The 16,734-nt window shown below is 57.4% G+C and overlaps 1 protein-coding gene across 8 annotated transcripts in view; it reads right to left on the bottom strand.

Annotated features, from left to right (window-relative positions):
- IGSF9B (immunoglobulin superfamily member 9B) overlaps positions 1-16,734 on the bottom strand; it is a 48,609-nt gene that overhangs the window by 16,347 nt on the left and 15,528 nt on the right. For 2 of the 8 annotated variants that reach the window (XR_003536812.1, XM_027699279.1), the window contains exons 9-19: positions 15,756-15,896; positions 14,378-14,494; positions 12,680-12,772; positions 12,413-12,563; positions 11,719-11,842; positions 8,749-8,924; positions 7,907-8,133; positions 7,629-7,713; positions 6,151-6,312; positions 5,362-5,407; positions 2,443-4,074 (exon numbers count right to left, since the gene is read on the bottom strand). Coding sequence is in view for 7 of the 8 variants with exons in the window: in XM_027699279.1 (XP_027555080.1) it covers positions 2,443-4,074; positions 5,362-5,407; positions 6,151-6,312; positions 7,629-7,713; positions 7,907-8,133; positions 8,749-8,924; positions 11,719-11,842; positions 12,413-12,563; positions 12,680-12,772; positions 14,378-14,494; positions 15,756-15,896 (2,954 nt within the window). In the remaining variant the exon portion in view is untranslated. Of the gene's footprint in view, positions 1-858; positions 905-1,908; positions 2,039-2,267; positions 2,334-2,442; positions 4,075-5,361; positions 5,408-6,150; positions 6,313-7,628; positions 7,714-7,906; positions 8,134-8,748; positions 8,925-11,718; positions 11,843-12,412; positions 12,564-12,679; positions 12,773-14,377; positions 14,495-15,755; positions 15,897-16,734 lie in introns of those variants that run through there. The other 6 variants (XM_027699284.1, XM_027699285.1, XM_027699286.1 and 3 more) reach the window with 6 other exon arrangements.

The raw sequence follows: 16,734 nt of genomic DNA, 5'->3' as shown, positions 1-16,734 counted from the left end.
TCCAAATTACTCCATCCCAGTTCCAGGGATGCCCATGGCCATCTAGGAAACCAGCCTCATGAAGGCAGCCCAAGAGGAATTTTCTTGGGAGAGTCTTTCAAGGTCTGCTTAGGGCTGTTTAATTACAGCTGGGTCAGAAGAAGTCTTGGAGATTTCTCCAAGGAGAATTTCAGGGAGGGAGGGATTTTACTACGACTACACTTGTGTTGGGAAGGACAAAACACCTCTCTGGCAGCCTGAAACCATAGTTATGCTGCTGCCAAGCATACAATCTATCTTGGGAGAAAGACTTCTCCCATTTTCCATGATTTAGGAGACTTGGGAAAAAGAAAATAGATCCAGGTACTGCTGGAAACTAAATTCTCCATGTGCTGGACTGCAGCTGGAGACTGATTTTTGGAGCCCCGCTCTGAGCTGTCTGCAGCTGGTTGCTCCAGATGTGGCTGTTCTACCTGGTTCTAGGGGTTGGCCATGGGCTCCTCCTGCTTTGCATCATCCAGGACAGCCCCACCTCAACACTCACCTTCCTAATACCACACAACCCTCGTGCACCCTGCCAGGGCCAAAGGTGCCACGTGCCACTGTCCTCCAAGAAAGGAAGGGCAGCCATGGGCAGACAAGAGCTTGGCTCATCCCAAACCCCAGGCAGGGGAGCAGTGGCCTGCTGCTGGGAGGGGAAACCCAAAAGCCACAGAGACTGTGCGTCCAGAGGTGTTTCCTAGTGTTTTCGGATTCCTTATTCCCCTTTAAAGGAAGAGATGGTATTGGAAAAGCCCCTTCCGTGTCCCCTCTCATGCCCCGCTCCCGGCCACCCTCCACAGCACCCACACCATCCTTTCGGACATGGATCACCCTTACCTATTGAGCTGAGGAGAAGCTTGTCTCGACAACACTGCCCAGATAGCTGAGATTAATCAAAAACAAAGCAGTTATCAACACCCGCAAGGAGCCGAGCTCCGCAACACATCAGCACGTCAACAACTCCAAAGGAAAAAGGAGGGAAAGAAACCAAACTGAAACACAAACAAAACGAGGCTGGAGAAGAAAGGGGGAAAGAAACAGAAGAGAAAGGAAAAGAAGTAACGAAAACAATAATCAACGAAGCGAATGGATACACTGCATAAAAGCACGGACAACAGTGCTGCTTTAACACGGCTCTGTCCTGGAGCTGGGTCTCCTTGGGGTGCCCTGCCAGGAGACATGGACCTATGACTACACGCCTAACTGCATCACTCCGTAGCTGTGCTTTCCAGAGGCATACAGAAGTCATTTCAGGCTCGTTCAGCTCCTCTCCCTCCCCATCCTCTCTCCCCTGAGCCCTCCTGCCTTCCGTGCAGTGCCGGAGGGGTTTTCTAAGGCCATAACGCTTCCAGGTACCAGAGGGAGGGAGTGAAATGCGGAGGGCACTGCGGGGTGAAACGCTGCCTCCCCCCTCCCCAAAACACACGCCTCTCCTCCGAACGCCTCCGACCGCGCCGGCTCCGCGGGGCTGGGAGCCCCGGCCCCCGACTCCTCTGTGCCACAAGCCGGAGGAGGGGGCTCGACCCCGCCAGACAACAAGCCAAAATGAAGCAAGACGAAAGGATGGGACGAAAGCACGGCTACGGGGTCTAAGGTGCTGTGAAGGACGGAGGGAAAGAGGAGAAATACAGAGAGAAAGAGAGAGAGGAGAGAGAGAGAGAGACGCTTTTGCCTGGAGCAACCCTGGTACCTGGAAAACCAGCCGCTACTGTCTAGTGCAGCCACATCCCTCTTTAGGGCAGGATCTGAGCGTGCCGGCAGCCTCCCGATCTCCGCTGGGCTTAGTTTATTTTTATTTTTCCTCCTCTCCTGACATGCTGCTGGTGTGGCTAAGTCCTTGATCTCTCCCTGCCCGCGTCCTGGGGCTGCAGCATCCCTTTTGCAGGTGGGGCGGTGACCGTGATAGCTGTTTCTGTCATGCATTAAAGCTCTCTAGACTCCGCGGGAAGGAAGAGGAGGAAGACAAGAGGCACGGCGGCGGCGGCCCTAACGTTCGAAGAAAGCCAAGAGCCAGCAACTAGAAGAGGAAACAACCTCCAGTGACACCAGGACACTTACCTAAGCGAGCCAGGAGCCAGGCCTTTGCTCGCCTGGTGGACGGCCCGTAGCCCGAGTCACAGCGCTCCCAGATTCCCAAGGGAGCGGCCAGGCTGGAGGCAAATGTGCCACCGGCACTGGGAATGTCGCCTCCCTAAAACCCAGCACTCCTGGGCAGCGGCCATGCAACCCATGCCCACGGCACCAACCTCTGCCTAGCAAAGCCCGCGGGACGCCGTCTCCAAAAGGGATGCTGCAGCGTGCCCAGAGAGACCCTACGAGTTGGGATGGAGATGGCAGGGAGGGAGTCAGAGGGAGCGGGTGAGGCAGGGTGGGGGAAGCCAGGAAGGGGCCAGAGGGGCACCACGGGGCTCACACACTTACCCCGTGGCAGCTACCGTGGTGGTGGATGTCGGCTCCGGTTGGAGAATCTCCTCGCCAGCCCTCCTCGGAGAGGGGATGTCTCCGAAAACATCCATGGTGTCCACGGGCAGGGAGGAGCCCTGGGAGTTGGAGAAGCCAGTGCCCACGGGGGTGAAGGCGGTGGTCGGTCGGAAGCTGGGGCTGTCCCCCCGGCTGCTCGGCGCGGGGGATCCCGTCGACGACGGCGTGGATTTGCGGGAGAAGCTGACGGCCGCGGGCGGCTGCAGCGTGATCTCCGACACCTCCGTCTGCTGGATGAGGCCCGGCCGGGGCCGGGCGCGGGCGGTCAGCTCCGGGGAGCTGTTGCGGGAGCTGAGGGGACTTTGGGTCAGAGGAGAAAGCCTTGAAGGTTGTAGCACCACCTGATGTAAACTGGGCTCAGCCCTCCTGACCTGCCGAGGGCTGGGCCGAGGTCGGGGTTGGGGCTCGTACCACCTGGTGTCCAGGCTGAATGTGCTTGTGCCGCTGGGGCCGACGGGCTCGGACGGTTCGTGGTAAGGCAACACGGGTATGCCCATACCTTGGCTGGTATGTCTTAGCTGCCCTTGACATCCCATGGGTTGCATAGGTTTGTCCTGCCACTTGGTGGTAGCGGGCACGGAGGATTGACCCCTGCCCGGTGACTTGCCGGTCCAGCTCTTTGGTGCCTCCAGGGGCAGGATGCCCGAGTAGGACGCGGGGACCACCTGGAGGGAGGAGGGGGGCGGCCCCCGAGGAAGGCAGCCGGTGGGCTGGGAGCCCTCAGCTGCCTCGCAGGGCTGGAGCTGGTGGGGGAACGGCGCGGGGGCCAGCTCCAGGCTGCCGAAGGGGAACTCGGCCCTGCCCCAGGGCTCGGGGGACCGGCCCCCCGTGGGGGTCTGGGCCAGGGGCAGCGTGCTGTTGGAGGCGTTCTCCCCGTTCTCCTCGGGGATGGTGGGGTGTCCGAAGGGCCCCTCGGGGGGCAGCGGCGGGGAGGACATGACCGAGCTCAGCGGGCTGACTTCTGGCATGTAGAAGGGCGGCGGGTCCACCTCCCCGGGGCTGCTGCTGCTGAGGTAACCGTAAAACTGGTGGTGGAAACCCCGGGGGGCCGGCGGGCGGGCCTGGCCCGTGGCCTGCAGGGCGCCGGGACCCTCCAGCGCCCGGTGGAACCGGGGGCTGTATGCTGGTGGCTGAAGGTAGGACTCCTGGCTGGAGGAGAGAGGGGTGAGCTGCGCTTTCAGGGCGGTCACGGAGGTGGGGACGACAGGGTCGTCGTTCTCCTCGTCCGACTGCCTGAACTCGGGGTACATGTCCGTCTCCTCCACGAAGGGGAAGCCCTCGATCCGCCGTGTCTTCAGGGAGGGCTCCATCTCCGCCGGGTCCATGACGAAGCGGCCGTCGGGCCCGCGGCTGATGAGCTCGATCGGGGTGGTGGCCTCGGCTTCGGCCTCCGCCTTGGAGACGCTGTACTTCTTGCTGCTGATGGCTCGTTTGGTCTTCTTGTAAAGGGAGAGCTCCTTCTCCTTGGTGGGGCTCAGCATCCGCTTGGCCTGCGGACCCTGGTCGTCAGAGGACTCCGAGGGGGGACGGAGCGTGCGGATGCTCTCGGGACTCACCTTGCCTGAAGACAACCTGGACCACAGGGGAGAAAAACCGAGAGAGGGGACGGTCACCCGGAGGGGAAAGGAGGTCTTCTTGCCCAGAAGAACCACTGTCTGGATCCGGAAAACAAAGTGCTACCAGCCCTCACAAGAGGAACTGGGAGAAATGGGCAGGGCCTAACCAGGATGGCAGAGTCTCGCCAGAAGCTGTGCACAACATCCCTGCTCCTTGGGAACGGAGCTCCGCACACTCAGCATCCCCCCTGGGGCAGGTACTTCACACCAACACCTTGCAATAAGCTCCACCAACACCTTGCAACAAAGCTCCACAGCCCCACCGGGACAAAAGACAGATCCAGAGCTCACTTCCAACTCCTTCAAAGGTTTCCTATGTTCACCTGAGCTTATTCATGCCCAGGAAAGGCCCTGAGAGGAGCTACATCAGGTAAATGTCCCCTCTTGCAGAACTCAGCATCTCACTTGGAGATGCTGATGGATCAGCTCAGACCAACTTTTTCTCCCGTTCTCAACACTCAAATTTGAGTCTGAGAGCCTCAAAAGGCAGAGAGCATCAGAAGAGTTCCCTCATCCCTATCCAGAAAGCCTTGGACAAACAGGATTGTGAGGCAAAAGGTAGCAGATCCAACAGAGACAGTGCAGGTTATTTCAGTGCAGTGGATGAACCAGAAAAAAACAAGATTCAGATGCACCAGGACATTTTGCAATGGTCCAGGAGCCAAAGCATGAGGTGTCCACATCCCAGGCTCTCGCACTCCCGTTGGGAAGATGCTCCCACTGATTTGCAGCCACGCCTGCTTTTGATGGGCTCCACAAGGAGCTGTGGCTACTGCAGCACCACGACCCACCACCTCTGGGCACAAGTGGAAAGAGACTTCAGCAGGGGACTCTTGATGAGAAAAGATGTGCTTCCCAGGAAAAAACAGAGCCAACAGAGAATGACTCAAAAGTACTGAGCTGGCAGGGAGGACTCTATGCGGCAGGCTAGTCCTCCCAAGGAGCCCCTTCATGCTGGTGTGCCATTGAGTTCCACCAGCCAACTCCAGCTTGGTCAATGTTTACAGATCCAACAGGGTCATCTCTTAGCTTAGTTTGCTGCATTCCCTGCTGCTTTCTGCTCCAAAGCCCATTTGCCTCTTGTGAACCGCTGTGCTCCCAAAAGTTCAGGGAACACCCAAAACAACTTGTCAGAAGCAACCAAGAAATGATGAGATATTTCCATTTGAGCTTTGCAATAACTGTAGGAAGGAGGCACCTTGAAGACCCACAACCTGGTGCCGCATCTAAGACTGATACTTACGGGGACTCCAAACTCTTCCTGCAGTGGGTTATCGAGAGAGGAGGGTCTGGAAGAGAATAAAAAGGGGAAAGAAGAGAGAACGCTGAGGAGGCGCAACACGACAGACACAAGACAGACTCAACATCAAGACAACAAAAGACACTCAACAAGAGGCCAAGGTTTCATTGCTCCAGTGCTTTAATGGTTGCTGACAACAAACAGCTCCCGTCACAGGGTCCTGCCCGTCCTGCTGCCACAGCCCCGCGGGCTGGAGGAGAAGGAGCCGACTCCCTGCCCTCTCCAGCTCCCCAGCCGCCCTTTTCCCTACTGGCCGCTCCTGCATGGAGGCTGCAGTCCCAGCTTTCGGGAAGCAGAGCAGCAGGGTCTCCTTTGTGGGGTCTTCTCTAGCCCAGCATGGCACTGCCCACTCCGGGCTGGGAGCAGCTGGAGAGCCCAGCTCCAGGGGGGAAACCTCGAGGAGGTGAGTGATGACCCCCATCTGTGTCTCAGAGGACACCCCAGCCCTGAACCCCCGGCTCTAGGAGTTATCACCACGCGGGAGAGCTCCCTCGGAATTCCCAGGCTACTTTCTCTGGCGCCTCTTCACCCACCCTGCCTCTCCCGCTCCCGACCACGGGCGCTTTTCAGGCACAGCCGAGGGATCAAGTCAGGGCTTCACCTGAGGACGCGCACGGACGAAGAAGAGACAGACACAGGGAAGAAGGTTACGACCACAACACAACCAGGGGGGGAGAAACGAGGAGGAGACAGGAGGAGGGGAGGGAGGAAGCACACCAGGAAGGGACTCACCTTTCTTGCGCTTGAGCTTGCGTTTGCGTTGCTTGTTGACGAAGCAGGCGGCGAGTGTGCTGAAGAGGATGGCAGCAGCCAGGAAGCAGATGGTGGCAACGATGCCAGCCAGCACCGGGCGGGCTAGACCCTCGTCCGTCAGGTCAGGCTGAGGGAATACGTCTGGGGGACAGACACAACCGGGTGTTAGGCCCCATCCCCTGCCTTCCACGGGGACCTACCACAGCGTGGAGGCAGTGACAGTCTCCAGGAATGATACTGTATTTCAGGATGATAATCTCTGTAAAGACATTCCAAGCCAGCCCACCCAGGGAGAGCAGTCAGTGCTGCTTCAGGGCCAAGGGTTTTAGTGACCTCACACTGCATCATAGAATCATAAAATAGTTTGAGATGGAAAGGGCTTTTAAAGGCCATCTAGTCCAAGCCCCCTGCAATGAGCAGGGACATCTTCAACTAGACCAGGCTGCCTGAAGCAACCTGATAAACCTTCCTGTGTTAGCTGATGGACACCCAGGAAAGAAACCTCCATGCCAACAAATACATATTTATGTCTAAACACACACAACTGCAGCAAACCTCCAGTTATCTCCTGGCTGAAAAACCCGCTGCAGCAGCAGAAGGTATTTTAACTTGTTTGTCAGTGCTTCATTTCAGCTTTTCAATGAAAACTGGGCTCCAAACCCTCATGATACCCCTTCATTAACCGTGAGCACATCTGAACTCCCTGCAGACCTCGGCTGTGGGCCCCTGCAGATGCAAACCCTGCACACCTCAGCGCTCCTGCTGTGTGCTCACACATGGAATCAGCCGGAGCACCGGCTTTCAGCCTGGGACAGCACCTGCCTGGGGCCAGGGCACCTGCCAAACCCCATCAGAAAAATCGGGCGTGAGGAGAAAGGGCAGCGGGGAGTGAAGGCTGCAGGCAGGGAGGCTGCAGCAAGATCACACCACACCGGCACCACTTGGGGGCAGAGAGAGACCGCTGCATCGCGGCACAGCAGAGCCAGGCTTTCCACGAGAGCCATAAAACCAGGGTTCGCCGCATCTCCGTCCCCTCCCGCTGCCCTCGCCTTCCCCATCGCCACCACAAGCCCTCGTCTGCGTCTTGGCTCGAGGGGCAACCCCCGCGCTTGGGCGGGCACAGGGTAAACACACACAGAAGCTGCAGCGTGTTGCAGTCTCTCGTTGCAAAGCTCTTTTCCCTGTGGACCCTGCACTGCAGTGCTACGTTTCCCTCTCTCCACCTTTCATTTCCAGGCTGCGCAGTGCCCGGCTGGAGCTTTGTTCTCCAGGCTCACCGCAGGGCTGGGACGTGCCAGCGGACACCGACAGCACCGTGCTCCAGGGGCAGGACTAAATGGGGCAGGTTGTCCTCTCCTGCTCCAGGAGGCAGCCTGGACACCCATCACAACCGTGAGCCCACCCAGCAGCCCAGCCCACAGCCCCACAGCCGGGGAGAGAAGCAGGACACCCCTCACCTGTACTGGACACCCCAGCGACGTTGCTGGGTTCGCTGATGAGATCCTGCATGACCGCCAGGACACGGAACTCGTACCAGGTGTCCTGCAACACCAGACACACACGTCAGGTCCCCCACTGCAGCCTCCCACCTCCCGAGAGACCCCAGCAAAGCGATGGGGCCACCCCTAAAGCTTCCCCAGAGCTGCGGTAGATTCTTTATCACAGAATCATGAAGGTTGGAAAAGACCTCCAAGATCATCGAGTTAGGTACAGTGCGGGCACAGCCCCTGCTTACCAGGGACAAGTCCTTGGCAAAAAACTCGCCCTCGGTCCCTGGGATGCCGTCGTCCAAGATCTCCCACCTCTCGGCGACGCGGAATTCCATGATGTAGCGGTCGATGGGGAAGCTGTGGTTGGCGGGAGGGAGCCACGACAGGAGGACGCCTTGCTGTGTCCGGTTGGCTGTTAGGCACCTCGGTGGGGTAACCAACACCAGAGGCTCTGGAGTTGTTACAGGGAATGCTGGGGACAGAGCAGAGGGGACAGGGACACCTTTGAGATGGGGCAGGGGAAGCGCAGAAGATGCTTTCCCACATGGGCCCAGCAGCAGCAGCAGGACCACTGCAGCAGCTCCCACATTCCAGGAGTTTGGGGCACATCTCAGGAATCTGGTCTCTTATCACAGATATAGAAAAGCGGCTTTTCAAAAAGCAGGGGACTTATGATGTCATGACTTCAGCAAAAGGGGCACAGTGTTAAAAACCCTCCTGCTTCCTACAACCTCCACCTGAGACAGCCCCAAGGCAGGGCCCAGTGCAAGGCCCTCCTGCTGTACAAGTGATTTCGTGCTCTATTAATACCTCCTGATCCCAGCTGAACTTGAGGAAGATCTGAAAGGTGACTGATAGAGTACAGCTCTCCCACGCTATCTCAGGACAAGCTTTCAGGAGCCTCGTGCATCCAGCAAAGTCTACAGGCTTCATCCAGGACCCTCCACAAACTATCTTCTACATGGCTGGAAACTATTGCTGATGATCATCATCTCCATCCCCAGCAGGCAGGACACATGGGGCACTTCTCCCCACAGACCTCCCAGATCCCATCCCTGCCCTCCCGTTGTGCCCATGGAGGACCTACCTAGAGTGTTCACAGTGACCACCTCACTGAAGGAGCTGGTGCCCAGCTTGTTTTGAGCCAAGACACTGAACTGGTAAGCAGTCTCTGGTTCCAAGGTATCCACCAGTAGCCAACTGGAACCAGCTGGCACAGGGAGAGACAGCCAGTCATGGGGACCAAACTGGGCTCTCTTCATCCTGCCAAGAGAGAAGGCAGCATCCTCAAGGAAGGTGTCTTTGACAGGGGGGACAGAGGCAGCATTAACTTCTCGAGCGAAAATGGAGCTTTCCCGAGCGATGGTTTGGTTTGAGAGCAGTGATGGGTATGGACGTAGGGCAGCCACTGCCACCCACGAACTGGCACCATCCCACCGTGTCACAGCAGCATCCCCCGGCTCACAGGGACACTGCCACCAGCTCTGCCCTCTGCTGTGCACCACCTGCACCCCCTGAGCAGGGTCAGGGACAGCAGCAGTGCCAACAGCCCCGCTCTGATGTGATCTCCATCAGATTCCCATGGGAAAAAGTGGAAGCTGGAGCATTTCAGCTCCATGAGTGCTGCAAAGGGGACGGCTGACGCAGGAGACGGGCCCTGTTCCCATTTATACCTCGACAACTCCTGAGCCAGAGCCAAGTTCTCCCTCAGCTGTAGCCCTGTACATGTCATCCCACAGGAGACATTTAGCAAAATCCCCATCTCTGCCACATTTGCACAAGTCGGGGGCTGCCAGCACAGCCTGGGGCATCACTCAGGGTTTGGCAGCGCAGCAGAGGCACTGGCAGGGAATGCAGGACACAGCCTGGGCTGGGCTGTAACCACAAACCCAGGGTGAAAAAATCTCCCAAAGCCATCCCAGTGCCACCCCAGCACCCATGAGCATGCAGCCACCTCCACAAGCCATTATCCTGCCGGGAAGCACCTTGGTAGAAGAGCCCCACGTCCCAAAGCAGCACCATTGCAACTGCAATGATACTGCAAGTACTGGTGCTCATGTCAGAGAGATGCTTTAGGGAGTCTGAGCCCTCAGCTGCACGTTTTGGCGGTGTCAGCAGAGGATTTGGGAAGGATTAGTGCAGATGGTCTGCTCTGTGTAGGTAAGGGGGCACATCTGTGGCCACCGGCACACAGCCAGGGGAATCCAGCAGGAAGGAAAAGATGGAGCACAGAGAAATAATACCACTGATGAGGGAGCAAGTGGTGAGGCAGGAGAAGCCACAGCAAGCTATGGAAAGAAGCAAGTCGGTGGAGAGCCATGTGTGTGCAGCGTGCCTCCACCAAACCGAATGGAAAACCTCTGGATCACCACGGCTCCGGCTGGGACTACAATTCCCAGGATCCCCTGCCACTGCAGCGGAGGCAGGAGGGCAGCGGAGCAGCCCCTGAGCAGGTTTCCCTGCAGCATTTAACCCACTGCCTTCACATCTCTCCTCCTCAGTGCTGCTGAGGGCAGGTATAGGAGGGCAAGGGGCTGAGGGTGGGGAGAGTGGAGGGGAAATGCAGTTCTAATCGCTCCGGGAAACCGGGAGACAGCCCTTGCCGAGGGACAGCACGTGTGCAGGTGGGATGCTGTGGTGGCCCTGGCCATCCCTGGGAAGTGGGGTTTGCATTTCCAGCCTCAACAACCACAGCAGCAGGAGGAGAGCGTGAACCCGCAGGAAATGAAGCCATGTTTTGCTTGAGCATCCCAGAGCCACAGCAGGGAGGAAAATGCATGGATGGGCCACGCTCTGGATGGCACTACATGACCCAGCACTGCCCCAGATCCCTGGTCCCAGGGCGCAGCACAGTCCCCAGGGATCACACCCTACAGTCAGGGCAGATGGATTGCTGCTTCCCTATCCTATGTCCCCACAGCTCCTTGTAAATTCCTTAAGGCAAGCTCGGTGCAAACACCTTTCCCTGCTGGCTGCTGTGCCCGGTGCGGGGTCTGGAATTGCCTTGAGGAGGCAGGAACTCGGCAGCAGGTTGCAGAGCAAAAGCAGCAGCAGCTGCAGATGCAGCCACGTTTGCAGAGCAGAGAGGTTTAACCACTCCTTCCCAAGGACATTTTCATCAAAGCAAGGTCTGCACCACTCAGCTCACTCCCTCATTTTCCCTCTCTGCTCAATCCATTCCTTCTCTCCATCACCAGACAGAGTGCCCAGCCCCAGGCTGGAGCAGAGCAGAAATCATTACAGGCAGCGTCTCCCTCTCTCCTCTCTATCAGCAGTCTCCACCGGGGCAAATTAAGGCAAGGAAGGAGAGAGAGAGCAAGAGGAAAGGCTGAAGAACAGCAGCCCATGCCTGAAAAGAGAAAGGATCACTCCCTCCACATTTCCAAGGATGACTCTTCACAAGAAAACAAGAGCAGAGCCCAAGGAAAACCCCAATTTTGCTGCAGCTACATTTTGCCCTCCCCTGCCCCAGGGAACAGGCACAGGGCTGAGCCTGGCCCTGCTGCAGGAAGGTGGGATGCACCCACTGGCTTTGGGTGCCGGGTGGCACAGGAGCAATGGGAACAAAGCCCCAGGGGCTCAGACCCAGCCAGCATCTCACAGTGGCTGGTCATGATCCCAGCTGGGATTTAACCACCTCTAGGGAGCCACAGAGCAAGGAGAGATCATTTCTGCTTAGTCACAGCTCTTCCAGGACGCACTCTCTGAAGGTTGCATTTTCCATCCTCTCCCTGGCTGTTAAGCCCCATAAACAGTTTATCTTGAAATTGGATGCCAGAGGCAGAGTTACACGGATGCAAAGCACCTCCCTGCACCACAAGCAGAGTAAAACCTGCTGGGGCAGACGGAGGCAGCGGCCAGCACAGAAAGGAGAGGAAATACAAGAACTACATGATCCCACCACCACCACCACCCACCTCTCCGAGGAACCCAACGCCCCACGGGCACAGAGTCGGGCGCGCCACCCTCACCACCCTCCTCCCCCCCCGGCTGCTCGAAGCTCGGGTCGGCTAGGAAGGAAAAGAAGCAGAGAGCAAAGCATGCCAGGATGACTCACAGAGGGCCGTACCAAACTGAGAAAGTCTGCTCGTATCCACCGTCGTAGCCGGGCTCCCAGGAGACGTTGGCTGAGGTCATGGCGGCCACGACGTGCACGCTGGTCGGGGCGTGAGGGCTTGTGCCTGCAGGGAGAGGGGCACGGGTTGAAGGGGAGCAGGGCCACGAAGGCAAGGGGGCTGCTCCCAAGCCGTGATCCGAGGGGGCTCCTCTTGCACCTGGAATTTCTGCTGGAAATAGCAGGACAACTGTGCCCGCAAGCGGCCAAAATAACAGTGCGGAAAAAGGCGGCTCTGCCAGTAAATAACATTTAAAGGAGACATTGCTCTTAGAGTCATAAAATGGTTTAAGCTGGAAGGAACTTTAAAGGTCATCTACTCCAACCCTCCTGCCGTGGGCAGGGACACCTTCCACTAGCCCAGGTTGCTCCAAGCTTCGTCCAGCGTGGCTTTTAACACTTCCAGGGTTGGGGCAGCCACAGCTTCTCTGGGTAACCCATGCCAGGGCCTCACCACCCTCACAGTAAGGAGTATCTTTCTAATATCTCGTTTAAACCCTCTCTCTGTCAGTTTGAAGCCATTCCCCCATGTCCCATCGCTACAGTTCTCTTCACAGGGAGCATCCCCACCTCCTGCCTTGCCAACAGGCTGCCTGGGGGGGCTCTACCCAGGGCCCCTTCCCCTCTCTGCCCGTACCTACGACGGTAAGGTGGGTGCTGGCAGTAATGCTTGCGACGATGTTGGTGGCGACGCACTCCCACTCTCCGTGGTCGTCCTTGCCGAGGGAGCGGATCTGCAGGGTGCCGCCGGGCAGCGTGTTGTGCTTGCTCCTGCTGGGCTTCCCTACCTTGGGCAAGGAGCGGGGTGGGGAGCCGGGCAAAGAAGAGAGAGGAAAAAAAAAAAACCACGACTCAGAAGCGGGTTGTGGGGCAGGGCGAGGCGGCGGCGGGGTCACTAAGCTACCTGCGCGGCCCAGGGGACACCGCCGGCCACCGGCAGGGGATCTGGTCTCTCCGGTCGTGGCAAGGCAGACGGTTCCCCCGTTTCCGAGAGGACCTGAGGGGCAACGCGAGAGGCATGCGTCAGGGAGGCTGCTCTCAGCACTCACACACCAGCGGAAACCCCCACGGCACTCGCACGGACACCGAGCCCCGCGCCAGGGCTCAACCTCCAGCATCCAAAGCTGAAACTGCTGCGGGATGAAGGTGCACCGGCCACCCCAGCAGACACACCCCCAGGCTGGAGAAGGCACTGTCTGCCCCAGGAGATGCCCCTAAGGCTCAGACAGCAGCAGATGAGAGGCAGGACCATTCGTGTCAGAGGTCTGGGCAGCAAAGGCCCCATGGGGATGCAGGAAGGTGGCGGGTGTGGAGGTGCCTGGAATCTCTCGAGCCAAGCAGAAAGATGGATCTTGTAACAACTTGTCCTCGCCCATCCACCAAAGTTGTGCAAACTCCACGTTGGCCAGAGTCCTCTTCAACTGTTCTTCATGTGGGAGTCTCTGATCAACACCAGGACCCACGGGCTGATGCCAAGCAGGAGGAGCAGAGGAGCCAATGGGCACATGGGGTAACCATTGCCAAGCCCAGGAGTCCTTCAAGAGACTGGTCAGCGCTGGTGGGCTGATGGGGAGCAAAGGAGTTTGCTTCTGCCACTGGGAAACGAAGCCCAGTCCAAGCCAGCCCTGACTGGAGTTTGTGGCTCTGGACTTATCCCCCCACTATGAGGAGGACCATCAGAAGGCACAAGTGGGATTGGAAAGAAACCTCAATGAGACTGATGAGGGGGGGAAACTAAAATAAGGTGGAGAAAAAGACTAAACAGCCAACAAGTTTCGGGCAGGGCACTTGCAATCTGTGCCAGTCATGGTCCTCCTAGTGCTGGTAAAAGGGGCTCAGAGATTCAGCATCTCATGCCACAGAGATTGGGGACGGTGCCCACTGGGTGACACTGGGACCTTGCTCACTCTCAGAAGCCCTAAGAAGGGGACAGGAGACTTGGAATGAGATCCTGACAGGGGGCACAGAGCCCAGGAGGTCTCCTGTACAGCTTTCTTATGGGACCAGTAAAGGTGGGAAGCAAAGGAAAGGCTGCAGGAGGACTAGAGACTGTGCCACCACACCCTGCTCTATGAAAAGGGACATCTTGAAGTCATTATATCCAGTCCAGCAGCACTAAAACAGCTTCTTCCCAGGGTCTTTCAAGTCGTGGGGCAGCGAAACAGCTGCTGACTGGTCCAGCCCTTTGCCTGTACATGCTGCTGGACACCCTGACGTGCTCTGGTGTCACATCCATGGGAGGTCTGTGCCATGAGAGCGGCATCGCCGGGGCTGCCACGTCCTGCTGGTGACCACCTCGCACCCAGGCAAGGAGGAAGGTGTCCTGTGGGCAGTGCTGGCGAGGAAGAGGAGGGGGAGGCCGGGGTGGGAGCAGTGTTTCAGCTTTGTGGATGCTGCCGTGACGGTTTCCCGGGATTACAGCACTCGGTGGCCACAGGCCGGGCTTCCCCCACCCACCTGCGGGACAGGACGGCAGTGGCTCAGCCCAAAGCGAAGCAGCTGTACCTGCAGTTTGTTCTTACCGGGACAGAGTGTGGCTTCTCTGTCTGCAATATTCACCAAAAGCCAAAGGCACTGCAGATTTGTCTGGCAGGCCGGGTACCTTTCTCCAGGCGATGATGGGAAAGGGGTCTCCGGCAGCAGCGCAAGGAATCAACAGCTCCCTCCCTGCCTCCTGTCTGTACTCCCAGCCTGGTAGCACCGTGAAATAGGGGGGGTCCTGCAGCCAAGGGAAAAAACAAGGAGTGTCAGCCCACCCCAACTCCCATCACCCAAACAGGCCCTTTTCCAAACCAACCAAATCCCTGATTTGGATAAGCTTGAGGCGTTGCAAGGAAAGCTGCGTGGAGAATGTGAGCTGAGGAGGCTCCAAATTATACACCTGGAGGGAGGTTCTCTCCAAAAAAACACTGCACTAGGGCAGAGAATCACAGAACCACAGAATGGTTTGGGTTGGAAGGGACTTTAAAGACCATCTAGTCCAACACCCTGCCATGGGCAGGGACATCTTCCATGAAACCAGGTTGCTCCAAGCCCCATCCAACCTGGCCTTGGACACTTCCAGTCAGCCACAGCTTCTCTGGGCAACCTGTGCCAGGGCCTCACCACCCTCATAGAGAAGAATTTCTTTTGTATATCTAGCCTAAATTTCCCCTCTTTCAGTTTGAACCCATTCTCCTTGTCCTAGCACTACAGTTCCTAATGAAGAGTCCCTCTCCAGCTTCCTTGTTGGCCCCCTTCAGATACTGGAAGGCTGCTGTGAGGTCTCCACACAGCCTCCTCTTCTCCAGGATGAACAGCATCTGGGTTTTTACTTCCTTAAAACAGGAAAAAACCCACCCACACCACATCAGACATCAACCTGATTTCCTCGCCTCGGCAGCCGCCCCAGCGGATGTGTGTGTCTGGTACAAAAAGCGTTCTCATGTGAACCTCAGCGAGACACCATGAATCACTGCTGCTCACAGGCACAGGACTTCTTGTTCAGGGAAGGAAGAGGCAGCAGCTCCCACCCCAGCTGCACCAGGAACCGCACTGGGAGCCCAGCGTGCCCCAGGCTCCGCACGCAGCCGGAGCACGTGGAGCTCAAATCATCCATTTATTAAAATCCTGCGGAACCCAAGCCCAGGCCAGCAGGGCTAAGTGTTTTGTTGGCAAAAAGGCCATCCCAGGGAGAGGTTTCCTCAAACCACCCTCGTCCAGCACTACCAGAGCCTTATATTCTTACACCAGCCGATAATTTCTATTATCTTACACCAGCTGATCCAGCTCGTGCTCAAATCCGTGCCGCTGCTCCGGCGGGATCTTTCCAGCTACACCAGACAGGGTGCCCCCAGGGTTTGCCTGTCCTGGTGGGAAGCACATCTCCAACCGCAGCACAAACACACCTTCACCCTCAAGCCTCTGCTGTTCCCCTCACAGCAGTGCCCCGGGAGGACACTCCTCATGGCAAACACGCCGGATTTTGGCAGGCAGGTTACCTTCAGTACCAGTCGGGCAGGGGGAGACTGGCCCATCGTACCCAGGGCGTTATAAGGCACACAGGTGTAAGTGCCGAGAGCGTCTTCAGTTGCCTCCTCTATCCGGATCGACCCGTCCTCCAGCAGGTTCCAGCCAGCATACTGCAGCAGGGAGAGCGAGGGACTGACTGATCCTACACCCACCACAGCCTGTTATTTTCCCTTCAGCCAAGCCCCCCCACCCACGCCCAGGGTGGCCGTCACATCCCCGGGAGATACCCAATCCCATTCCCAGCATCTCCTCGACTGCAGAGAGAGGAAACGTGGGCAAGATCAGCCCATCCAAACACAGCCCTCCAGGGAAGGGTTGTCCTGCTCTGTATGCACCCACCGGGTTTATCTTGAAGCCACTCTCCTCCCTACACACAGCCAGGCTTCTTCATGTAGCCCAAAAGAATCAGAATCTAACCCTAAAGATCAGAACCTAACCCTAAATAAAACTTGTCCTGGAGTGGATAAGACAACTCCACCCGAGGGGCTAAGGGCACCAAGGACCAAGGAAGCCACAGCAGCAACAGATTTAAATGGACTTAAAACTTCAAATCATTAATATTTAAGCAAAAAATTTAAAATATTGAGTGTTTTCTTTAAATATTTAATGTCCAATATCCTTGCTCAGACTGTGATTGGAGGAAGACAGAGACTTGTTAAAAGGGCCTTTTAACCATCCGTTGCCATTGGAAAAATAAACCAGGGCCATCAGGATGTGACTTTAGGGGGAAGCAGGCACTAGGTCTGGGAGACACAGTGTGTCCACAGGGCTCCACACAAGAACCTGCATTAACTCTGCCCACAGCTGATAAGGAAAAGCAGAGTCATCCCACCCATTGAGTTTCTTGTCTCCTGACAGCCAGGCCGGACCCACAGGGTGCCTGGTGGTGCTCACCAGGGATTCCCAAGGACGTGAGGGTCCGATCCCCCTTTGTCCCTCCCCGGGGGC

This window comes from Neopelma chrysocephalum, unplaced genomic scaffold (assembly GCF_003984885.1).
Source record: "Neopelma chrysocephalum unplaced genomic scaffold, ASM398488v2 Primary Assembly neopelma1_138, whole genome shotgun sequence".
Lineage (NCBI taxonomy): Eukaryota > Metazoa > Chordata > Aves > Passeriformes > Pipridae > Neopelma > Neopelma chrysocephalum.
The sequence above is the reverse complement of the archived record's forward strand: the minus strand, read 5'-3'. Positions and strand labels throughout refer to the sequence as shown.